This window comes from Dysidea avara, chromosome 11, assembly GCF_963678975.1.
Source record: "Dysidea avara chromosome 11, odDysAvar1.4, whole genome shotgun sequence".
Taxonomy (NCBI): Eukaryota; Metazoa; Porifera; class Demospongiae; order Dictyoceratida; family Dysideidae; genus Dysidea; species Dysidea avara.
Genome location: NC_089282.1, coordinates 14,968,614 through 14,996,207, shown reverse-complemented (window position 1 = coordinate 14,996,207; position 27,594 = coordinate 14,968,614). Strand labels below are relative to the sequence as shown.

The 27,594-nt window shown below is 37.6% G+C and overlaps 1 protein-coding gene across 1 annotated transcript in view; it reads left to right on the top strand.

Moving 5' to 3' along the window:
• LOC136238465 (uncharacterized) overlaps window positions 1-27,594 on the top strand; it is a 71,400-nt gene that overhangs the window by 7,886 nt on the left and 35,920 nt on the right. The window contains exons 6-9 of the mRNA XM_066028994.1: window positions 7,538-7,642; window positions 22,210-22,885; window positions 22,937-22,988; window positions 23,041-23,260. Of these exons, the coding sequence (XP_065885066.1) occupies window positions 7,538-7,642; window positions 22,210-22,885; window positions 22,937-22,988; window positions 23,041-23,260 (1,053 nt within the window). The remainder of the gene's footprint in view (window positions 1-7,537; window positions 7,643-22,209; window positions 22,886-22,936; window positions 22,989-23,040; window positions 23,261-27,594) is intronic.

Sequence of the window (27,594 nt, the reverse complement as noted above, 5' to 3'; positions counted from 1 at the left end):
GTGGAATGGAATGGAATGGAACGGTACTTAGGTAATTTCAATTAGTGGTCACCTCTTTAAAAAGACCACCTTCTAACAACGACCACCTCTTTACAAAGACCGTTTTACTTTAATATCTGAATTGTTGTTTTAGAGCCCTATAAGACAGTCTTATTGATGAATTGTGTGCCACATGTTATGTCTAGAAAAGCCAGTGATATCTGATTTATGATACAATACAGTAATAGCTATATACCCCATACAAAAACAGCTTGGCTATACAAAAAAATATGTGTCCATGAAACTAAAAGCAACTGGCAACTAAAGGAGCTAATATCTAGAAATGAATGTCAATATATACTGGAAACTAAGTATAATTAATTTACAATAATCTTGGTCCTTTATCATTGACTTGTGCAGTCTGACTGTATTCCTAATTAATTCCCTGTAAATCTAATAGGCTAGTAAATTGGTACCTTTCTCAATAGTCCGGCATTGTAGAGGAGAAAAAAGGCGGCTAAATTACTAGCCAATTAGGGTTACAGGGAATTAATTAGGAATGCAGCAAGACTGTACGAGTCAATGATAAAGGACCAAATTTTTATAAATTATAGCGAGTTATTTGTCAGTATTTCTTGGCTTCACCCAAATAATAGCTCCTTTAGTTGTCAGTTACTTTTGGTTTGATGGGGACGTCACTTTTATACAGCCAAACTGTTTTTGCATGGGGTATATTGCTGTATTACAAATCAGATAACACTCTGACTTTTCTAGGCATGTGGCGCACAACTGATCAATAAGACCATTCTATGGGGATACACTCTAAAACAACAAGATAGCAGCATTTTAAACATTAAAGTAAAACGGTCTTTATAAAGAGGTGGTCTTTGTTAGAAAGTGGTCTTTATAAAGTGGTGACCACCAATTGAAATTACCAAAGTACCGTTCCATTCCAGTCCAGTCCACCATTCCAGTCAACCATTCCAGTCCACCATTCCATTCCACTGAATCCAGACGCCCCACAGTTCTGTATCAGGTAGTTATATAAATGCCAGGCCTATTAGCAGGCTAATAGCCTACTTTGAGTGATTAATCTCCCAATTCTGGCCAGTGCAACCAACCAACCAACCAAGCCAATAACCTATGCTGCGCTGGCTGACTAGTCAACCCAACCAGTAAAAGATGAAGCATTGATAGACATACTTGAAGATTTCGATGATGGTTGCTTGTGGTCAGCAGCAATGAACATTCTTACTACGTTTTATTTACATAAACGGATGAATCCTAGGAGTATCACAGAAATATGCTTATTAAGTACTACAATCAAAAACTTTTAGTCATTAAGAAGATGGACTAAACTCATTGATGTCTGCAAAATGATCAATTCAGGTGCAGCACAGGCACAATGGCTATTCTACCAATGATAAGACTACTCCGTTAGTTTCTAATTGTTTCATTTACCTTGTGTGTATCTCAAGTTGACAGTTCTCTATACCAGCAAGAGTTTGTAATGGTGTAGGGAGAAGGTCGATCTACGCTATACCCTGTGAAAAATGAGCTCGTAAAGTCCTATGGCATCGTTTAAATAACTCAGTGATTTGTGTTGATTGGTAAGTACAGTGGGCGCACGCATATAGCTATGTTGAGCTGAGACTGAAGCTACAGAGTGAAAGAACAGTGTGCTCAAGAAAAGTATGGCACAATGCACTGAGGAACTCAGTACAAAGAGAAAGACACGACCAGTTAACTTGGAAAACCATAGATATCAACTTCGCATTTGAGACGTCTTAATTTTAGATTCATCACGGTCGCCATTCCATGCCTTGACAGTTCTGATAGTGAAAGTGACACATCTAGATGAGGTTTTAGCCATAGGGATTCAATGCAGACCACTCGACAAAACTAAGAAGGTGTTAAATCTGGACAATCAACAGCGGTCAGATTTATGAGAGGACACGAAAGTAATCGGGCTACTTTTGGGCTCATTTTTCTTTGGGTATAGCAAAGTTCGATACTCTCCCTAACATATTATAAACTCTTGATACCAGTGAAAGACTCTTGCCCACTCCTTTACGTGCTATATTTGACATAATTGTGACCGGATTTGTGAAAAGGGGCCTTCCACACACATCTAATTTACCAACTTTGACGATCCATAAAATTGAAATACAACAAGTTATTGACCTGAAATTTGGTCAGTTGTGAGTGCCAACATAGCTTAATGAGTAGGGAAAATTTCGGATTAGTGCGTTTCTTAAACACAAAGCTATGGCCTTCCAAGTTCATGGAATTAGATGTGTGTGGAAGACCCCTTTTTGTAAATCCGGTCACATATAGCAATTGCAGCAGTGCTCTAACTATTAGTGCCAATACCGATTAGTGTACAACTACTTCAGTTATGGCTACATTATTGACAGGCTGTATATGAAGGCATTGAATCTGCACTAGCATGGCTGCAGGTGTAGATGACCTCCCTTATTTCATTGCTACTATACTCAAACAATTTCTAATTTTTCCTTACAATTGTAAAACGTAGGAGTAGTAGTAGTGTAGTAAGTATTAACACTACTATAACTGTAATACTAATAAAATGTGTATAGCCATGAAAAGGTGACTGCATGCTGAACCAACACATACTGTATCAAATGAAAAAATGAAAGCCCATGGTGGTGGCCAGTAGGGCTGAGCGATACTACCGTTTTAGCGATATATCGCGATAGTTTGAAAGTATCGATATCGCGATATTTTGTTATTAACTATTGTGATACCATGCCTGTACATTATTGTCATTGAAAATCCATTTGTTATGCAGTACTTGGCTAAGAATCCTTGTAAATGATAAAGTCCACCCATCTGGTTTCCCCTGCAGAGAGGTGTGAACACCATAACAACCTCAAAGCATGTGTTACAATAACTGTTACTGTAAACAAGGATGATAGTGGCTAGTTTGCTATCACCTATAAGGACTTCCTGCAGGAATGCTGAGCAATACACTATGTGGCACCAGCTATGATTGACTTAATTTTAAGTATCGTGAACTATTCAGTATCGTGAATAGTGGCTTTAATATCGATCGTGATACTAAAATGGCAGTATCGCTTAGCTCTAGTGGCCAGACATGATAAAATCAATTTAGCAACTTAATGGGTGTACCAACTATTACTTACTAAATGTAATATGGCTATTCCACTTTGTTTTCAATTATGTTCCACCTGTTATACAGCATTCCAACCAAAGAACAACAATGCAAGAAGTGCTTCTGCAATCAGTCCAGCCACTACGGAAATTGCAACAAAGTGCACATCCCGATTATCAGTTACCAGTGAAGTGACCATGTAGGATATGTTCTATCCATTATACAGTGTTACAAATGAAGAACCTTGCAAGAAATGCTTTTGCACTGATTTCAGTCACTACAGAAGTTAAGGATGATTCTCATGATAGCCAGCTGCACTGAAGCCATCTTACATCAGTTACTGCAAAATCAACACCTATGTGGTAGTGGAGACTGGAGAAAGAAATGGGACACAAATGGAGGACAAGTCCATGTTTCATGTGCTGTAGCTGCTGCAAATGGTGAAAAGGCACACCTTAGGCCAAAGTGATGCCGAACAGTGAATAAATCAACCCATACCCTTAACCATAATTGTTGGCTGGAGGCATCAGTTAGTCAGTCAGTGGAAAATTCAGTTAACTGGGGTTCACACTGAAGGCTTTTTGGGTCTAATTCTGCCAGACCAATACTGCTAAGCTGTCATGAAGGAAAAATGAGGCTGGTTTTAGGATATAATTATTTATATCATTGACCAGATAAGCCTAAACCTTCATGATCTCTACTATATACTATGATTAAGTATTAATAGTATCATGTACCTCCTGGAATCTTGGCTACCTTTTAATAAAGCAGTCACCTAAAATCACCTAAGAAAGCAGACTTGTTTATGAAACAATATACTCAGAAGAGTTCATTTACTTTTTTTTTTTTTTTTTTTTTGCCATTTTCTTGAATATATAATTATTTTGTGTCTGTAACAGTGCAACATATGGTGTAGTCTGGTGACAGCCACATTCAGTACCTGTGCAGATGGAATGCAATTAAATTTGAAAATACGTGCGAAACGTTTGGACAATGACAGCTACTGTACTTGTACTTGAATGACGTCTATTTCCTCTACAAACCTTTACATTTGTGCTGGTTGTAGAAAAGACATAAGAAGCTCGCCATAATCAGTGGCCAAATCGGAATAACGTCATAGAATGTTGTTAATTGGTCACTAAGCGATCTGATTGGACGCACCAGTTTTTCGTAAGGCTGGCACAGGTACTGAATGCGGCTGTCACCAGACCCTCGCGTTACACGCGCGGGTCGGCTACGCCAGACTATATATGGTGTGCATGAATGCACACGAACACAGACAACACATTAAAACACACACACTGTACAGATACACTTACTAGTCTGCTATGAGCTACATACTTTACTAGTCTGCTATGAGCTACATACTTCAAATACACTGTGCTCAACCTTCTTACCATACTGTGTGAGACTCATCACCCTGCAATCCTGAAGTGCCATCTAGTCTTGTACTGGATTGATCTACAACACATACGTACATTGTAATAATTAATACAACAAACTATACATTTCACACAATGTAATTACTGGTCAATATACATGTATGGACGTGAGTGAAATGATTAGACAGTTTAGGGTTACAAGATGCTTTCTAAGATCAGTGACTGAAGTGTGGCTACCATTGAAGGTGCAGTGTTTAACCAAAGAAATACGGTATGATGGTAACCAGAAAGTGTTAAGTACTGAGCAGCATTCAAGCTGGCGCTTTTACGAAATTTCAAATAAAGATCAAATGAATACTCACACAACCGCAAATCATTTAGAGCAGCAAAGTGTGATTGGAAAGAATAACGTAATGGCAATAATATTTTGAGTATGTAAGTTTGTTTCACTACCATAACTATAATGTATCTTCTCGCATTAGCATCAAACTTTTGTCACTCATTCTTTTCAACACTCAGCACAGAGTGTACAATTTCAACAAGTGTTTGATTCATCCTTTCAACTACACCATTCTGTTTAGGATAGCACAGTAATTCATGCTGCACTTGTTTGCTTACGGTAAATGATAAAGTCTGTAAATGTGTATTCCCCTTCTTTGTCAGTCTGTAGAGCATTGAGGTTGTGTCTACTCCAAGTTTCTACCAAAGCTTTCCATTCAAAAATACTTGATCCATGCTGTAAAGATATATACCCACATATACCGAGTAAAGGAATGCGACGATTTTATGCTTACATAATTTTGGGAATAATAGGGAAGTGTGGAAATCAGGAATTACGCTGGTATTAGCAATTATAAAGTTTAATGATAAGAAACCTGCTATTTGTACAATTGAAAGAATTGGGATACACTAATAGAACAGTGAGAATTGCTAATAGAACAATTACACAACTCTAATATAGCGGTCACATAGAATGGTTAAATGAAATACTCTAATATAATAACTAGCTGAAAGAGTAAAAAACCATTTGAAGCTAACATCAATGAAAATGGGACAAAGATGGTGGCATAATGTTAAGTAGTGTAATGGGAATTTCTCAAAAGCATACTAGGTGATTTTTAGTGCTGCTTAAAGAATGATGCTCAATTTCATGAACAATAATAACTAGTTTCATCCGTAACTGAATGTGGTCATAATGAAAGTGAGACCTCCACCTACAGTAACAATTGTGTTTGAGTCTTCTCACAAACATCCTTGTAAACATGTGTAAATGGTTTCTTGACTGTTTTATGTACCAATACTGTATTTGAAAATTGATTCTTATGAAGTTTTTTTTCTAAAATCCCAATGCATGACTGATCGAAAATTATCTGTCTAGATGAACCATAAGCAAAACCATCTACAAGTTTCTGCAGATCACTGATCTTTGGATCTGCCAAGTGCAACATGTACATGTTTTGCATGCTGGAAAACATTTCACTTTAAAAATTACTTTGCATTAGCACTCTATCATATGTATGTACTAACCAGAAGCTGCCTTCTCAGCACAATGGCCTGCCAAGCAATCATCACAGTACCTGTAAACAACTATGAGCACAACTATGAAACACTTGTGTAAAACTAAGCAACCTGTTCTATGTATGCCTACAATGGTTAATGATTATTTTGTCCATTCATTGTGAGACTACACGACTCTTCTGTAGTGCACATGTTAGGCTAGTGTTTGATAGAAATGATATGCCACTTGAAATGCCAGCATAAATGCATTATTGTAGCTTTGTCCCTTTGTTCATCAATGATCATATTCCCATTTTTGTAGGCTTTTCGGGAACATTGATTATTGGATAGGGTTAGAGCTCTTCAGTATATGCCCCACCCTAATGAAGTGCAATAGATGATAATGCGTGAAAAGAGATGCACATTAGCACAAAAACAGACATATTTACGAATACAATGAGGACACAGCACTTAGAAGCGTAAAGGTAATGTGGTAACAACCCAACAGGTTAATGTTGAGCTGCATGTTCCTCTAAAAACCAGGGTTTTTGATAAGTATTTCAATTCTGAGCCAAACTTGCCCAACCCAGACATCTACTGCCTCACCAGTAGTATACCACTGGACCAATCAGCTTATGTTTGATGTGTATTAGTCACAAAGCTAAACTAGTGCTGAGAAAATTGGAGCAGAGGTCATGAATTGTGTGGGTCATTTTGTGTTCACACTGGGCCAATGGAATGCCATATTGCCTTACCAAATACCCTGTTAAAAATCATACCATTAATGCTCTCAATAATACTCCCCTCATATAAGCATTGATTTATTGTTTAGTTTATATTTATTTTCAGCATTTCATTGTTATTCAATGTATTTTGTAATTCTTCAATATATTTTGTAATTCATTAATCACCGTCGTTTCATTGCTAAGGAAACGTAACTCAAATATCTGCATAATTAGGTTCATGAAACACACTCAGAGGAACAAGGACATTATGACATTATCTCAAGGTGTCATTAGTGACTGTTTAACTTGACTTTCATAGTTAAATTATTGTATCTGTGTTCTTAAACCAGGTATGTGCCAACAGTGGCCAGCTAACGGTGCATTCCTGGTTTTGTAAAATTGTTTTCCAAAAATGTGTGTGAGTGTGTGCAGAATGCTTTTATGTCTGTCCGCACCCACAGTTATTTGGCAAAGAAGCTTATACGAGTTTGAAACATTGAAACTAATTTCTGAATATGGTGTAAACAGCTTTCCTAATAGGATGTACAATGTTGTAACAACTGAAAAACAAAAGTGCAGCCTTGAAGGCTACCAGGAATTGTGTATCATTTAGAGTCAAAAGAGGGTAGGTCTCTAGTATATGCATGAAAAGAAAAGACCCAAGGTTTTGCTAATTAGTATATTCAACATGTTCATAATTTGTGGAAGTAGCAGTTTTTAGGAATATCGTATTTGGGGAGATTCCTGCATTTAGTAATGATTTGAAAATGTGGTGTGCTTTAATTGGCTAAAGTTTATCTGTTTTTCTATCACTACAGTTCCCAATTGTGCAAAATCAAGACAGATCATTCAACACTGGAAGAACTGTACTCAACCAGATTGTCCTGTGTGTCAGCCATTGAAGGGTAAAGGTAGCAATAGAGGTGAGTTAAATGATAGGGGTTTTAGTATGGATGGTGTATATGTGACCATATCAACAAAAATCCACATATTTTATACCAATGTACGTACCTTTCTAGTAAATGTACTGAAAAACAATGTGTGAAATAATGCATGCTATAAGGATTTAATTATGAAAATTGCTGCACTGCTAAGTTGAAATCTATATGTTCATCTGCTCATGGAGAGTAAGAATATTCTACAGCCTAAATGGGATACATTTTAGTTATGTATGTTACAGGTAGAAAAAGAATTATATTGCTATTATTTCTTCACTTGATATTCCTTCCTACATGTTTTTATATGTGCAAATATTAGTTACAAATATTAAGTTACTAACTTATATGTTATGTTACTTTTCCATCAAGACAACTTAAGTATATAAACAACATTCATGTTTTCACACAGTGTGCATTACTAGTAGTAGTCATGTGATGCACATCAGTCACACGTACATGCAGCACCATTATAAATGAAAGGTTATTGGATTAAGGTGATGAATTAATAGTAGAGTGGATAGTAATTGTCAGTAAAAGCCATTTATAATGCATTACTTGTTCATTGTTACTCGTAGTATAACTTTGTGGTAAAGTTTTCACTTCTGGCTATCATTATTACTTTTTTTGTTACTAGTAACAAGTTATTTGTTTCCAAAAGTAACTTAAGTTATATCACTGCATTTCAAAAAGTAACATGTTGTATTACTCAGACTCGTGAATTGTAATCAAGATGCACGGTAGTATGTCATGCGGCCAAGAAAGCCAGCATTCCACCACACCGTGAGTATACTGACAGGAAGAAAGAAAATAGCTTTTTCCCTTGTGCACAGCTCCATGGCCTCTGCTCCAAAGCACACCATTTTGCATTATAGTTGTCTGCTAAGTCAGGTAGGCCACACAGCAAATTGGATTTATTCGCAACAACCATTTGCAAGATATGGGCATTCAAAGTTTCAATTAAATTTCTTAAGTTTTTTTTTCTTGTTATACCATATGGGGCTACAGGGGCTTCAATTTCTTTTCACACAGTTTGCAAAAATTTCTATAAAACGTAAGATTTAATGTGTAATTCAATTGTCTCGATCTTGAAGAGCGTATAAAGGTGAATTCACGTACCAAGTTTGCTGTGAATCTGGTGAATATCCAAGGAATTATTAGCATTTATTCACATAAACAATCAAACTTCTGTCACAGAAACCAAGTATGAGAACAACTTGAAAATTGTTGTGTACATAGACTGATCATCATAGCAGTGCCTTTTGATGGTTTAAAAAGCAATAGAGCTACCGTTTCAAAGTTATAAAGCAAAAACCAAACAAGTGTAAAATTGCGTGATCAAGATACTCTAATAGAGCAGTCACTGTGGGGTAAAAAAAGGGTGCACAAAATGAAAAAAACTTACCTGAGTTTGAACCAGAGACCTCCATACATAACACCCACATCCTTAAACACTGAACCGCTGCTATCTTGGCTGATCACCTTGCTAAATTTCTGCTTTATAAATGAAAATTCCAGTTTAAACCTGCCTTTGTAATTTCATTGATATACCAATAGAAGTACTAGATTTTTCTAGAACATCTATGTATGTTCTATTAGAAGTTCTCAAAAAAAATGTACACTCTATTAGAGTAGTATTACAATAATATTATCAAATATTGAAGTAAATCATGTAATACAATACATTTATAAGTCTGTCTTCAATAAGTATTGTTGAGTCTGTAGAAAGAAAGGAATGTGAGTAAAACAAATCCCAAAGTTGCTGGTTTTGGGGCCTTACAAAGTACAAAAAGAAGTGAAATCCATGTAAAGCTGTGAAAAAATGACCATTTAATGATTACAAATTTTATGAGCCTTGTGGCAACCAGGTCAGCCATAATGTCAGAGTGAGTTTGCTGAGTGGAGCAACACGTGTCTTGACTATGACAAATAACACTTCAGTGCCTTGTTGGAACTAAATTACTGCTCCATATGCCTTTAAACTATCATCTGTAAAGTCATGGATTTTCTGAGTGTTGCAGTCATTATCATTGGTAAAATAGTGTCTGGAGATTGAACCATGGACTTCCTTCTTAGGTTGTCAGCAGTGCTGTTCAACTGTTCCCTTATAGGTGGTTCTAGTGATTCACATTCATTTGCCGAAGTTACTGCATCGACAGTTTAACCGGAGATAAGAAGACAAATGAATCAAAAATCTTAGATGAAAACTGTGGCATGTTTCACTTAATAACTACAAAATCAGAATCAGAATTCAGCTGTTTTAATATGAAACACACTCGGTCTGTTGATACATTCTAGTATATGTCCAACAAGTTGACTGTCTGGCTAGACTCAGCAACTTCTCCTTGTGTGTAATGGTTTGTAACTGTGGACTGATGGATGTCCAACTTCTCAGATTGAAGTTTGCTTCAAACGTATAAGCTCTGGCTTGTCTAAAGTATAGCACTTTCCTCTTTAGGACCTCACATTGTCTATATAATAGATTTTGCATCATGTGGCTACTGAGGTGTAAATGAAGAGTAGCACATTCAGCATGAAAGGTGAGCTTGCTGATCCAAACAGCATTGCCTTAAAACGATAAACATCAAATTTACATTCTAGGCCCTGTGGATTTGACAGCCAAAAAAGCGGGTAAATTTTCAATCATCCTCATAAAGCTTAACACTTAGGAAAGCTTTCTCAGTGTCAGTGATCAAGCCAAACTTGTGGACCCTAAAACAAAGATCATTCACCAATAATGGTCCAAGTTCTAAACAGTCATTAAGACTTAAGAAATTGTTGGACATTTGACAACTACAATCATATACCACACGTATTAGTATCATACAGTACGATAGTACTGTATATTAGGGACATCGAAGGTGTGGGGGCGATCCGTGATATAATATAACCCAAAAACCTGCCGCGATTTTTCCTCACAACGACATGACAGTATTGGTTGGGTAAAACGAAGCCCAAAAGTGTCTTCAGATCGACACGAAACGTTTCCGTCAAGTTGCTACAGAATTTAAAAAAAATTTAGTCAATGGAATTTTCTACTGCCTACCTGCCTGACACCTTCAGTCAAGCGTAGCGGAAAACTGGCTACAGCTACAGCCCTAATTCTTTCGCAGAAACATTCCTAGATCGCTTAAGAAAAAACCTTTGGTATATTGATAAACATACAATGCTTGTGCTATTGTCTTACCTTTTATCATGGCCATCAGTCAAGGTTCTACCGCTGAGTGTTAATAGACTACAGTACGGCTTCCATACCAGTGTATATTGCGTCAAACTATTCGAATACACATGGTCGCCAGTTGTACCAAAAACACACGCGTACGTCAGACTCACTGTTGATATCGATCAGAGAGAGCAACTCACGGCGAACTAGTTTATTTAGTAACAATGTTAAACTGAGTCGGGTCTGCTTTACAGATTATTCGGGTCTGACCCCACATGCTAAATTAAATGTGGACGTGTTACCACACGTCATAGCGTAGCTCTGCTTCTTTCGTGAGCCATGCCCACTTATGTAAATTACAGTTTGTAGACAAATGGTAGCCACGTCCATTCATCAGTGTGTAGGTATGCACGAATCCACACCCACTTAGGTAAATTACTGTCTGTAGACATATGGTAGCCACGCCCATGTAGATGTGCACGAATCCATGTCCATTATTGTCTGCAGGCTTATGTAGAGCCACGCCCACTGATCAGTTGTTATTGTATGAGTCACAATCTAGTATAATAGTGCTGTGGGTAACTCAGCAGATATTTAGTGGTCATGAGCTTGCAAAAAAACTTCACAAACAAGTATAAGAAAAAATTGGAATTTTAAATTAGATTAGGGATGGTGTATAATACTACAATAAAAAGTACTGAAACAAGCTGGATCGGAGTAGTACGTAATGTCCAAATACTGTAAAACTATAAGAAGTGAATATCCCTACTGTGCATTGAGTATACTTGTAGTAATAGAATCCTCTTGATATGATGGTGAGGTATGTAATGTGCTTGGTTATTTTGATGTTGAGCTATCTTTCTCCACAAACCCTCTTCTCTCTTGTTTTTTGATAGTGTGACCATTAGTTATCATAAGTTCTGGAGTGCTAGCTAGTTGATCCTTCATTTGCATACTTCATAGTTTGATGGTAATGGAGCATAGTCTTCTTTCCAAAGAAATTTAACTAAGTAGGAGCCATTTTCTTGACGTGTGATTGTCTTCATGTAAGTGTTCATAAATTGGTCAGAATTTTTCACTAGAAGTAATGTTCCATTGGATTCTATTGCCCAAAGCCTTTCAACAGTTTGATTATCATTCTGAAGATCACTGTGAATACCAGTGTGCATGCTTGTGACTGTATTAGAGAGGGATGAGGGAGTTAGTGGTCCTGATAGAAGATAGTCTAGTTTTGAATGTACAGCTATAGGTCCATTTCCTCATATTATTATATGGTCTTCAACAATCTTCCAATAGTGATCAATTCCGATTGGTAGAGATATATCAAAATGACTGTTTTGCTTCATTATGGGGTAAGCTAGGTTCTAAGGTAGGGAAGCTCTTGTAACATTAAAGTTGTGTAACACTGGAGGGAGGCTGGTACTGACAAAGATACCTGTATGACTTACAGTTGTAGTATCTGTTACATACACATGCTGTATCAGCTCCAAATGCAGCTAGAGAAACATTCTCCTGTCTACTTGGTGTTAACTGCAAGGTGTTTGCCAACCTCTTGGAGATTAAAGAGCACTGAGCACCTTTGTCAAACAAAATGTTAGCAGTATTTCTGCCTGTTTTAAAAACTACCCTAGCTATAGCAGTCTTCAGTAGGCAAATGGAGCTGTTGCTACTGTGGCTGCTAGTTTATACATATCACTCACTAGGAATTGACTTTGTTTCATTTGACTGTGTCTTGTGGTCATTAAGAATTTAATTGTTTTGGTTTGGTACTATCAACATTACAATACTGATGTGATGTTTACTGTTACATTTCTGCAGTGAGTTGGGATGTGCATTTACTGACTCCATGTTTACCTGAGCAATTAAAAGATAGACTTTCTTTCTTGATATGTTCTAGGTGTTTCCCTGCACTAATGCACCACATCACGGTGGTTAGATATGTTGTGACCTTGCAATATACATATAAGCTTCTTATTGGGTTTACCTCGATCTATGGTTGCCACCTTTAGCATGGGAGAATATCATAGGTGAAGAACTATCAGTTGGTAAATGGGTAGTAGGTGTAAACACTCTCTGTTCAAGAATTTATATCTCTCTCAACAAGGCCTCACTAAGATCCTCAATGCTCCACTCTGACCTATAATGCCAGAAATAACGGTCGACCATCAGCATTTTCCAAGCAAATTCCCATTTCAACCGACCATTTGGTGATTTGCTCGGTCGAACAGCAGCAGAAGCAAAAATAGATGTCACAATAAACACAATTAACAGTAACAATTTACCATTGCCAAATAATGATATGAATAAAACTCAATCAAGCTATAACCAGTGTCACGCCAGAATGAGTTACTCAGCGTCCCAGCAATTTTGTGCAGGGATCACATGATCATGTGTAAAGCAAGGACTGTTGTAATACTTTGGTGCACACGTTGACAGTCTGTGAAGATGAAATTGTAGCTGTGTACGTTGCTTCATAAAAAACAAAGGCATAGGGTGAAAAGAGTTTAGTATACACAGCAAAGATGCACACATTTTTGATTAACGAAATTTAGTAGGAGCCCATATAAAAATAGGCTACTAAAATGTATGTGGTGGAGTCAGAAATGTTTGTAGGTGTTACATGTGATGGTTATGTCACAGTGTGCAAATTAAGGATTGTTCCTGCTGTCCACTAGTATCCTGTCTGTCACTGAAACTCATCAGCTGCTGTAAAACTTTCATACACACTGTAAAGGGTATTCCCAATGATACAAGATCTGGATATGACCTACATAGCAAATTTGGTTTTGCTACATAGGACATACGACCACTCAATGCTAAATGCTTATTTCTGGCACTGACCTATTGTTCTTTTCTCTTGCTAAGTCATTAATTTATTTTTATTATTAGTGCTTGGTTGTATAACTAGGCCCGGGGCAAATACAACCAAGTACAATCACCAACGGGACAACCTACTAATGGGGCATGTTGTTAGAAGTATTGTGCTTCTGTGACAAAGCGATCTCACTCCTGGCACTGAAAGGCTTCAGGTTGAGAGTTATGTATTTTCACACACAAACTTATTAGCTGAAAACTGTGCCGGCATTAACGTTCTCCACACAATGGCTTGCCAGGCCCAATACAAAACTACTGGTAGCTGAGTGCCAGTAAATTAATGGTGTGGCAATGGCATAATGATGTGTAACACAATACTGTACTACATACAGGAGATGCAGTTTGTACCATAGAACTGTATGCAGCAATGTATTATTGGCATTGAGCACTGGAGATGGAAATAATTCAGCTAGCAAGCCAGAACAGAAGTATACAAAATAATACAAATACACAACAATCATGTTAACATACCCTTAATCTTGTTCATCACCTGAAACGTGTCCACTGGCACCTGGCATGGCCCCTGTGGATGACAGAATGAGAAATGAAAAAATCGAGGCCATAAAAATTTCAAACACAAACTCCTCCCAAGTTTTTCCCTGATTAGCTTCAAACTCGCTAGACCAACTACCCGTCCAAATCAATGTGTCATAAGGTGGTTTTCGTGTCTATCATTATGTGCTAACCTTGGTTGCAAGATACTTATCACTGTCAATGGCCATTATAAGTTTACAATACGCATACGGTGTTCCGGTATATATGCGTTGCTAATAGAAATCAGATGACGTCTTGGTTAAACTATCTAAAAGAATGCGTATGCCAGAATGACAGAATGAGAAATGAAAAAATCGACAGAATGAGAAATGAAAAAATCGAGGCCATAAAAATTTCAAACACAAACTCCTCCCAAGTTTTTCCCTGATTAGCTTCAAACTCGCTAGACCAACTACCCGTCCAAATCAATGTGTCATAAGGTGGTTTTCGTGTCTATCATTATGTGCTAACCTTGGTTGCAAGATACTTATCACTGTCAATGGCCATTATAAGTTTACAATACGCATACGGTGTTCCGGTATATATGCGTTGCTAATAGAAATCAGATGACGTCTTGGTTAAACTATCTAAAAGCTTACAATGAGATAGAATCAATCACTTTTTCATGATTTAACCAATCATATCAGCAAATTTGATCATGTGATCTGCTATCATCCGACAAGCACACCCACCAATATAAAAGGAGAGTGGGTGCGGCAAGTCTACAAGTGCAATCAGGCTACTTGATAGAGACTACAAAAGGAAGATTTGCTGGCAATACACACTCTGCACCCTGCACCCTGCTACGCTGTCCACTACAAGGATAGATGTCCTGAGGCCTACACCACTGTGTGCTAGATGAAGTATAGCTACTGTGACAAGAAGACAAGCAGGTCAGGGACTATAGACAGACGTAAAACGGAGGATTACCAGCACACCACTGCAAGGGAGAAGGAAACAGTCCAGATCACACGTATCTGCCTGAGCAATACATCCACACTTTCCCCTAATTACTAAGTAGCAGCATTGAACACCCGGCCTATCAGTGCTGACTACCTTCTTGCTTACAGCTGATTAAGTTGCATACAGCACATTACATAATTATATAAACACTTTGCTATGCAATAAATAAACAACACAACTAGAGGTGTACCGATATGGGTTTTTGGCATGTACCGATATCCAATATTGATGCCACCAAAAGAAGCCGATAACCGATAGCCGATCCGATATTTGCATTACAGTTTTAAGCGAACAAAAGTGTACATTTACCTACAACATGTGCATGTATTCATTGCTATACACCTGTGGTGGTATACAGCTTGGGTTTCTATTGTGCAATCCAGACAATTAGGTACCCACAAACATTTTTATGAATACTCCCATGAAGCCTTAAACAGATATTTCTGCATTACTCCACATTCTATAAATAGCTTGTGAGAAAGCTGGTACAGCAAGTTTCCTTGGTTATCCTGTGAACCTTCTTTTTATTACAAAGGTACTCAACTGCTTCATTTGTAAAGACCGTGATAAGTTTTACAGCAAAAAAACACTAGAATAACATATATTTGTTTGGCTTCTCATAGCGTAGCGCTTGTTGCAGAGTGAACAATAAGCCATTGGCACTAAAGAGCCACATGGATAATGTAGAAAACCAGTGCATAATCCGGTTATGCACAAACCATTGCCACTGTATAAATATCAGTAGCGATATCGATCCTCCTGCTATTCTGTACTGATACCGATATTGGTAAAAATTACCATATCGGTGGCCGATATTTTAGCTGATCCGATTATCGGTACACCTCTAAACACAACAGTCCGCCACGCACAGAGAATACCAAAATAGTACACACAAATAAGAATTACAATTCAAGTTCCAAACTGTTGGTACAGGCCAAGACAATGGCAGAATATTGCAAATACGTAGCATCAGTATACTTGATATTGATCCTCTTGCTTATACACATCACCGCAGAACGTAGTAATGAATATAACACAACAGTAGCTATAACAATGTAACAGTCCCATGTACACAGTATCTTGACTAGGGTGGAGAATGGAACTCAATTCAGTTACTCTAATAGAACACATACTGACAACAAATTAATAAATGGTCAGTAGAGTTACAGATGCCTTATGACCACTGATCTACTGTATGTGTAAATGCAAGTTGAATTAGAATAGCTCTTAGCAACAAATCAGTTTGCCCTGACATGATCACACTCAGATACTCTATTCTGTTAGTTTGTGCAACACCGAAGTGGAATACACATACTCAACAACACCACTTCAACACCATCCCAATTGTGACTGGCATTTGTTTCAGTGTCACTCAAAAAAACAAAAAAAGCAATGCACCATTGTAGAATCATGCATGCACATCAAATATTGTATACTGAATCCTAAAACAAAAACAGCCTTGGGGCTGTAAAAAAAAGGGTGCTGCCAAGCAAAGTAGGATCAATCAAACAAGCTTATTCAACATGACTGGTAAGAACAAGGACTGATATCAAGTTGTGGCCAAGTAGATTGGAGTATTACCATGACCAATCTGTTAAACAACTGGTAAGAACAAGGACTGATATCACATTGCGGCCAAGTAAATGCAGTATTACCCATTCTCTTTGTATCTAGCTATAGCTACATAATAAAACTAGAGCAAATACACATGCAACACACTACCAAGTGGCCAACTGACAATTTAATAACAGTTGCAAGTGTATTTGCTCTAGTTTTATTATGTAGCTATAGCTAGATACAAAGAGAATGGGTAATACTGCATTCACTTGGCCGCAACTTGATATCAGTCCTTGTTCTTACCAGTTGTTTAACTGATTGATCATGGTAATATTCCAATCTACTTGGCTGTAACTTGATATCAGTCCTTGTTCTTACCAGTCATGTTGAATACGCTTGTTTGATTGATCTTACTTTGCTTGGCAGCGCCCTTTTTTTACAGCCCCAAGGCTGTTTTTTTGTTTTAGGATATCACACATTTTTTGTGAGCAAGACCAAAAAAATTAATGCACAAAGCTAATAGCTAGTTTTATACAAGCCACCTTATATCACAACAGCTTCAACAGTTATATTGTGTGTACTACATTATAGCTTGGGACACGAAGTGGCAAAACCAAAGAATGTAGTTTGGTACAAGTAGGCAGGTACTTGTTGGTATTGTAACCTCAGTACCGGTATGGCTTCTAGGCACCATTAAAACCATCAGTGAACCGATTGAGTATAAGGCCATTTCCGGGCAGGTGAGAATGTGCCCCAAACTTCTTATTATACTGGATTGTCCTTTGAAATGCACAACTAAACAAAGCTGTATTGTGGGCTGCGTTAGCTCAGTACTTTAGACCCATTATTAAACAACAACTGAATAACAAACACGAGAATAGCATGAATGATAGCAAGTTCATTGAGTTTACTGCACTGATCATGTTCACCTAGCGTTGATGCTAACAGCTGAATTTGCACCGAGTTCACTGACTGTAAATAAATGCTATGTAGAGGTGTCTTAAATTTAAGATAGGGTCCGGACCTTTTCCCGGGGTTTTGTTGAAACATTGTGCAATTTCCATTTCATCTCCTTTAGCATATTTATTTAACCTTTCCATGCGCACTGGCTCTTTACCAAGGGATTGGGTGACAGCAAATGTAGTTCCAGTGTTCAAGCGTGACAAAAAGAATTTTGTTAGTAACTATCGACCCATAAGTCTTACTTCGTTAATTGTTAAGACAATGGAATGGATAATTTTTGGCAAGGTATCAGAGGTTTTACATGCAAACAAGGTACTCAGTTCTCACCAGTATGGATTTCGTAAATCACACTCCACATCTCACCTCCTGCTTGAGGCTGTTAACGACTGGACACAAACTCTGGAACAGCGTGGCACCTGTCATTGTTTGTTTTTGGACTTTGCGAAGGCCTTTGACAGTGTGCCACACCAGCGATTGTTGCTTAAACTGGAGAGAATAGGTATAACAGGTGATCTATTACTTTGGATAAATCATTTCTTAACCACTCGGTTTCAGAGGGTTGTTGTCAATGGGAAAGCATCTAACTGGCTTCCAGTTATATCAGGTGTTCCGCAAGGATCTGTTTTGGGCCCTTTATTATTCATTTTGTATATAGATGATATCAGATCTGTCGTCAAGTCCTCATCTTTGAGACTTTTGCTGATGATGTTTCTATCTATGTCAAAGTTTCCTCTGTTGATGACTGCTTACAGCTCCAAGAGGATTTGTCATGTACTTACAAGTGGGCAGTTCAGTGGCAATTGACCTTGAACCCTTGTAAGTGTGAAGCCATCAGTATCACTAACAAAAGATCACCAATATCTTTTACTTATCATATTGGACAGCAACCAATCAGTTGGACATCAAAAGTCAAATATTTAGGTATTTTAATTCAATCCAAGCTTCATTGGTCAGATCACTGTAGAAAAATAGCCCACAAAGCCTCTCTCTGCTTAAATCGCCTTCGCCGAGCCATGTTTAGCTGCACAGCTGCTACTAAATCGTTAGCTTACAAGGACCTTGTTTAGAATATGGCTGTTCGAACGTCTGGTCTCCACATACATCCAAAGATGTTAATGTACTTGAAAGTGTTCAGCGTAGGGCAGCACGTTGGATTCAGAGTAAGTATGATCCTAATGTTCATAAGTGGACCAAGAGCAGTGATGTTTGTTTAAAAGAGCTCAGATGGCCTACATTAGCACTTCGTCAGTATTATGCTATACTAATGTTATATTCTATTTTTCATAATTTGATACCTATTACATTTACCAGACACTTTGAACTTAATACTCTTCCTACCAGATCCCATCCTTTGACACTGATATCCAAATCCTCAATAATAAATGCTTACAGGTATTCATTCTTTGTCAACACACTTTTTCTCTGGAACAGAATCCCTTATGACATCATATCTACTTCCTCAGCCATGTCTTTTAAATTAAAACTTCGTCGATTCTTATTTTCTATGTAATTGTACTACTTTGTCTTGTTTTTGTATTTATGTTTATTGTACGCTTATGGTGGCTCTCGCAAGAGAGGTGGAGTTCCAAGATTTGTACTGAAGAAATTTAACTAGCCAAAGAACTTGTGATAGCAAATCCAAGGCTGTGGAATAATCACAGTGTAAGATATAAGAGTAAAAAAAAAATGGGTGGCTTGCGCTAACTAGTATGCAAAGAAGAAGGAGAAGAATACGATGTTTTCAGCAAAATTTCATGCAGTGTTACTAAAATATAACAGGGGTTAATTACTTAGTGATACGCTTAAATAACAATATGCCAAAGGTTTTTGTTGTATCACAAGTTTTTTTTTACAAAAGAATAGTTTTAAAGGTAGGTTTTAGGTGTGCGTTCTATTAGAGTTAGTCGTTCGTGCAAATAACTCACGGTAGTCGCGTGCCCTACTTTCCTTGGCCGCGCGACTCACTACCGTGAGTCTTGATCACAGGGGCGGATACAGGTGGGGCTCTTGACCCCCTTCCAAAAACTTTTAGTATACCAAGATCGAGATACTCTAATAGAGCAGTCACTCTAATAAACAGTCACAGTATCAGAGCAGTGTGTAGTGAGCTATGTAAGGATTTATATGTATTATCAGTGATAGATTTGTAGCCCCAAGAGCATCAATAACTACACGAATTATCCTTATTTTCTTTTTCCACAGGTGTTCTAATTCTATTGTCAGATTCTGATGCTTGGAAATCTTCTTATCTTCCTTCTCTATAACCCGTTTATCAGCAGGAACGGACACATCAAAAAGGGTTACAAGATTCTTGACAACAGTGAGATCTGGCCTACGAGCACTAACAATATGATCACAATAAATGTTAAAGTCCCAAAGTACGTATCTTCACTAGATCATTCAATAATAGGGGCAGGATCATGATTCCACCATTAAGTACAGCAATTCAAGGAATATTTGTGACATAGCAGCCAATGAAGATACTTAAGCACACGGTCATGTCTTAATTTGTACAAAGTTCCAGCAAGTTTAGAACAACCCGATACCAAATGCTTATTATTTATTTCCACAGGGCAAAATGTGAGTACGTAATTTTTTGGGGATAAAAACTATATAATTTTCCTTCCTATGTCTTTCTTCACGTTCATGACCTATTTTTAAATGAATATTACAATGATAACGCAAATTTGCTTCTTGTAGGTTCACTTTGCCATTGATCTTCTGACTTAGTCTCTGCAAGGCTAACCAACATGTTAATAAGTATCCAATCTATTCATGTTAACACATTCATTTGGAAACCCTAGATCATTACCTATATTTAACCTACAGTATATTAGGTTCATACCAGAGCGACAATGTTGTTGTGTACCACTGTGTACTTGACTTATTGTGATCACATAGCAGCACAAATCAGAAGCCATACTATTATTGACCACAGCATGCTATACACTGCCTATAGTTGGATATGTCAAAGCTGTATAGTACAAAGAACATTCAATAGTAGAAACAATACACTGGTGTTTGCTATCTCTGATAATATTAGCTGACTACTTAATAGCTACTGTACATGATGACTAACTTGATACACATGTATAGTACCGTGTAATATCAAGCACCACCAGTACCTCTTATCATTTTAGCTATCCATAAATGGATTTATACAAGGTAAACAAGCTAGAGTAAAAATAATTATACAGTATGATAGTACTGTATAGTAGGGACCACAAAGGAGTGGGCATGGCCCATGAAAAACATCAACCAAAAACCAGCTTGACGACAATGAAACAGTATTGGCTAGGTAAAACTAAGCCCAACCAAGTCTTCAGATTGACCCGTAATGCTTTCAACAAATTGCTATGAAATTTTAAGAAATTATATTAAACGGAATTTTCTGGTGACTGACTGAGTAACTGATGCCTTCAGACAAGCATAACTCGATAACAGCTAAGGCTACGGGCTTGATTTTTTCACTATTCAACGTCGGTTTGGCCTTTTGGCATACTGCAGTACGTACAATGCATTCTTCATGGCTTACCAGTGTCCTCCTTTGTGTCCCATTCATCTTTTCTGACAGTGAAAAGTGTTGATTTAGCGGTAGCATGTGATGACTTCCCTTGGTAACAGAAATCGTCTGTATTTTTCATAGTAGCTACTTTGATTCCAGAGGTGCTTTTTGAACAGTTCTTGATTCATAATGCTGTGTAATGGGCTGACAATGAAGCATAATGGATACTTCACTTTTTAGGTGATAATTGATAGCTGGGTCACGCGGCACCATTTCTTTCCTTTGATGTGGTATGCGTGGGTTCACCAGTCATGATGATTTTATTTTACAAAAAAGTTAACAAACAGGTACATGTACACAAAAAAATTGGAATTTTCAACTAGAGTAGGGACCATAGTACATCAATAAAATGTACTGAAACAAACTGGAGTAGTGCACGATATTTAATCACAGTAAAACAATAAGAAGTGTTATATCCCTACTGTGCATGGTATCTCAAGCACAGTAAGGATGTAACATTTCTTATTGTTTACTGTCATTTAATATCGTGCACTACTCCAGCACTTTTATCAATGTGCTATGGTCCCTACTCTAGTTGAAAATTCCAAATTTTTTTCTGTACTTAGTTAAAAAATTAAAACATGGGAATAGAGATCGCTGAAAAAAGTAAAGAAACAAGAGTCAAACAAGCCAGCATGTTAAACATACAGAGATCTCTCAAATAAACATTTATACAGAAACATTCTTAGTACTTATCTGACCCTGATTTATGGAGAAACTACTGTTTTTCCCTTAGTTTCTACCATATCCATTGAGTCCAAGTAGAGATCTCTGTGTATTTAACATGCTGGCTTGTTTGACTCTAGTTTCTTTACTTTTTCAGTAATCTCTATTCCCATGTTTTAATTTTTTAAATTATTTTTACATACTGTACACAATTATGGCAAGACTTTTCATCCATCTCTCAATTCACTGTATGTTCTTGTTAATCCTTAGGTACAGATTTGGGTGGATATCCAATGGGTAATGACCCAAGGTATGGTGGTCCATCTCCCTTGCAACAACAGGGAATGTTTGGGATGAACACAGCCCAAAGAGCTGTGGATCATGGTGGCTACCCCATGAATCATGGCATGATGTCTCAACAACAGATGGGTTACCGCAGTACCCTTCAGTCGGCCATGACAAACCAGGGAATGATAGTGGAACCTTTCACAGCCTCAGTTAGTCCAAATGCAGTATTGGGAGTTGGTAACAATCCCCAAATGATCAGCAGTATGAACTCTCATGCTGGAATGAACCAGTACCCATCAGGAATGATGAACAGATCTCAACCTCACCAACAACAGCATCAAAAACGATTACTGCCGCAACTACAGCAGCAACAAATCACCAGGACAGTTAGTGGCATTACTTCTCCAGTTTCAGGAACATATATCGGATCCATTAACACAAATATAAACCCAACCTTATTCCAACCATCAAGCAGCAACAGCAGTTTAAAAGCATATAATCCTTCACCCAACATTGGAGGTCATCTTGTTGGGCAGATAATGGCTGACCAAAAGCAAAACAATCTCAGTCCTTATCAGTATGGTACTCCCTTTTGTGTACCCAATAATGTTACTGCCAGAGAGCCACATTTTCAGTACACACCATCACAATTACCCAGGTATTATTCTTTAACTTAAACAATTAATGTATATGCTTTTGTTTCCTATAGTAACTTTAATGATGCAACTTTACTATCAAATCAGTGGAATACTACCTCTCAGGTATGCATAGCAGTAGTAAACTTGTATTAACAGATTGTTTATTTAAATTTAGGTTGTAAATAGTGATGAAGTGGCAACCACTGCTTTGACTTCAAATTCTGACTCAGAACAACTATCAGAAAGCTACAACTCTCTAACCTCCAATATGCAACCGTCATCTCCCAGTTATTTTATGAAGTATCAGCAGCAGCAGTGGCAGCTGCAGCAGCGGCTGCGACAGGTGCAGCGGCAGCGGCTGCAGCGGCAGCAGCTGCAGCTGCAGCAACTATTGGGTGAGGCTGTTTGTGTGGCATTCTATTTCAATTTCTCCTTCATTCATTTACAATACGTATGAAAATACACACTCTGTGCATTTAGAAGTATTGTATATGTGTACCGTAAATCGGGTTATTTTCTGCGATAATAAATTTTCGAGGTTAGCTACATCCATGAAAATTTAACACGCAAATATAAACAAACAGCAATTTTTTTTTGCACATGATTTAATTTTAATTGGCATGTGAAAAATGTAATGGCTACTGCTAAAACCCATGAGGTGTTAAACTAGATGGATTTGTTTAGGTATTTTAAGAGAAAATCGCGTGATGAGGGTCTACCTGATCCTACCGGGCCACTGTCTTCCCGTATACCATCTCGGGTTATTGCGCGAGCAAACCATTTAGTTCAAACCACTCAGGGTTTCGGTAGTGAAAAGACACGTGGCTCATATAGTAGGTAATAAACCGCTCATATTAAACATAGCCATATTTCTGATTGAACGTACTGTCGGTTCACTCAGGGCAATCGTTAACTACAGAAACGTGTTGCTGCTGTAACTCCATGAAAATATGCGTATCTTCCAATGTCTGCATGCTGCTGTGGGGTGAACCTATATGATAAAGGTGATTGTAAAACAACGTATATTTGTGTGTTACTTATCTTGGAATGCTAACGAGTAGGAGGATGTGGCTAAAATGGTTAATAGACACTGGGCATATTCACTTCTAAAGAGAATGAATTTTGTGTGGCACAAAGCAACCACCTCTAAAAGCAAGCACACCCCATCTGATTATGCTGATCTTAAGAAATCCTTTCTGTAGTCTGTTGTAGAGACTGTTACTATGGAAGAGATTTCACCACAGCTTATATTGAATTGGGATCAAACAGGCATAAACATTGTTCCCTCATCTTGTTGAACTACAGAAGAAAGAGATTCAAGGAGGATTGAGCTGATTGGCTTAAAAGACAAACGTCAGATCACCGCTGTCTTTTGCTGTACCATAGAAGGTGATTTTCTACCAGTACAACTAATATATAAAGGGACTACAAGTCCTAAACACAAGTTCCCAGCAGGGTGGGATATAACTCATTCAAAGAAACACTGGTCTAATGAAATCACCATGATCCAGTACATACAAAATGTCATTATACCATATGTGAACAGCGTTCGAACAGATGACAATGAAGCAGCTCTGATAATAATGGACAATTTTAAAGGTCAAACAGCACCATCTATAACTAGCCTGCTGGAAGAAAATAACATTCATGTGTGCTTGCTTCCACCAAATACAACAGACAGATTGCAGCCATTAGATGTTGCAGTATACAAGTCTGCAAAAGAGTTCTATAGACAGAAATTTCAGGAGTGGTACTCTAAACAAGTTTCTTAGCAGATTGATGAGTTAGATGGTTGTGTCATGGCACTACAACCTGTAAACCTGGGTCTTCCCATAATGAGGGAGTTAGGAGCAAAGTGGATAGAGGAGATGGCCGAGTACTTCAGTCTCAATTTGTGGTCCGAGGATTCATATGCACTAGGATTTCTTTAGCACTTGATGGGATCAGCATTGAAGAGGATTCTGAAGAGGATACTAGTGATCGTGACTATGAGGAAGATGACGATGATAATGAAGAGGCCAGTGAAGAAGAAGAGACCAGTGAGGAAGAATAGGTTAGCGATGAAGATGAGAGTAGTGATGAGGAAGAAGCTGGAGGAAGCATATACATTGAAGATGACAGCACTGAACAGTGATAGTGAGACTGAAATTTGTACTAACTATCCATGGAGGTATGGAAATGGTCGTACTGAAGCCATCGTTTTATCTAGTTGTGATGAGGACTCAAATCCTTGAAGATGGCTGTCTGCTCATATTAACACATGTTACAGGTATTAATTATCATAATCGTGTGTATGCCATTTACGCCAATAGTGCACTTATATTTTCATTTGTCACAAACATGATGAATTAAAAGCACGTTAAATTTCTTAACAATAACAATTACTACCAAGATGGTCACTGCTAGACTACGTACGTCACTACTTGAGTAGCTTCCGCAGCTTATTGATATCTTTAGGTTTAGCAGTGAAAAAAAGCTTACAGGGTATCTCCATCCCACCCTGTGCTAAGTCCACTGAATATCTACGTGTTCCAGTTATTGGACAAGTAATACTACCTCTTCTTTGAAGAAACATTGAACAAGCATGAGACATTTTTCGAGGAACGTGTCCAATAATACTTCTGTCTTTTGTAATGGCTACTGCATATCTATCACTCTCATTTGTAGGTTCTCGTGTACAGGTAAGATTTTCACCAACTGTAGCAGTCCATAGTCGATGATATACATGATATACACGTACACAACAGTTGACCTCAAACGTAGACATTTTGATTTAAGCTTTGGACATACAGCTATATGTGACTGATCACGTGATCAACTTGTTAGCTTTGTGTGGACTTCCTCGCTGCCGTAGATGTTGTTCCTTGCTGTGCCTGTAAAGAAAGAACGGTAAAATAGTCTATCAATCAGCAATGCACAATTGATGTTAAAATATTTTCATAGGTACCAGGCACCCACGAAAAATTATTTACACGAAAATTTAACTTGTGAATATTTTCATGCACGAAAATAACCCAATTTACAGTATAGTGTGGTATGATAACTCCAAGTGACATAATTGTGGCAATTAGCTGAGTATAGTAGAGCTGTGCAATACTATCGACACTACCAGGTGATATCGTGACACCAATTGGCAATACTGTACTCCAAGATTTGGTATCGTGGATATCGCTTTTGCAATATATCTAGATAGTTGATGATGTTAATATGATACATAGTTTGCATTTTCGTGTATTAAATTATGAAAAGGCCAAATTTTATGTGCACATTTGGACTCAAAATGCAACTAATCATACTGGATGTAAAAAGAAGTAGCAGATTACAATTTCTGGAGGTAATGATCTAAAAAATATTGCTCTTTGCTTTGTCATGTAATGAATGCATCATTACTTGTTACTGCAAAGGAAATGTTACTTCATAATGCTTTACGTTTGTAACAAGTTACGCTCAACTCTATAGCACATTTTTAAACTGACCAAGGATGAAGGTCACAGTACAGAAATATTGAAATTGTACACCCTGCTCAGAAGAGCTGTGTGATACCACCTTAAGTTTGCATATCACAATACCACACTTAGGGTATCACAATATACTTTTGGTATCAATACACATGATATGACCTACATGAAGCTGGCAGTGCAAGAGACAGTGTTGCAAGTATGAAAAAGAGGAGATTTTGTATGGCAAAGTTACCCAATAATATATTTTGTGGATGGCCTGTGTGAGAGAAATGTGTGTGTTACTTGTAGTTGTAGGCTGAGAGCTTGTATTATTTTATAGTTTGTAGTGATTAATAGTATTGTGTTATGTTTAGTGCATATATACTAAAACTTGAAGGTTAGTCCATTTAAGAGCATTCAAAAGTAAACTCATATCATTCAAATTCTGGTGGTGGGTGTCCAATGTCTGTAATTAGGTGCACATGCAGCTGGAAGTGCTACAGAACATGACATACTCCAGGTGTCAGGGACTACATCTGTATTGCTATTTAGAATATTTGCACTTATTTAATTAACAACCTGTTGTCTGTGATTAATCGATTTCGAGAGTTGGGATTATTCCATAAGAAAACAGTGTACTTGGTACTTTTAAGCAATGTAGTGTGCTACAGGCAGCCATATTACTCTCAGCAAAATGTAAACAAATTACATAATGCTCTGAGAGCAGTAACTATTACTAGCACATAAATGGATGCTATATTTGACAATTCAAATGTTTGAATGCAAGTAGTACGAATGTTTTTCAATTAAAAGTTTTTAATTTATTGATCTAAGGAATACCTATTGTCATGAGAATTCTATGCACTCACTTACTGAAACACTCCTGCATACAGTGAGTGTAAAAATAGCAAAGTACAAGTTCTATTGTTCAACTATTATAACCCTAACCCTAAAGGCCATTGCTTAATACTTGAACCTGTATGAGACTCACTGAAATATTTTGGTAAATTTGATGACACTTTTGGGCTTAATCGCTCTTGGCTACATTACTGATATGAGATAAATTCTCAGCTCTGCAATTTCAAGTTACTTGTACTTTCATGGATGTATGCATACTTTCGTGTTTTGTGCTTTTGTTTTGTACTATGGGTATGTTGGCAGAAAAACAAAAACACATGCGTAGCTCCATGGTCCCTTCTCAAAAGCACACAATTTTGTAGTAGAGCTGCCCAGCATCCCACGTACTTCAGGCATTTGTGATATACGAGCCCTGAAAGTTAGGCTTAATT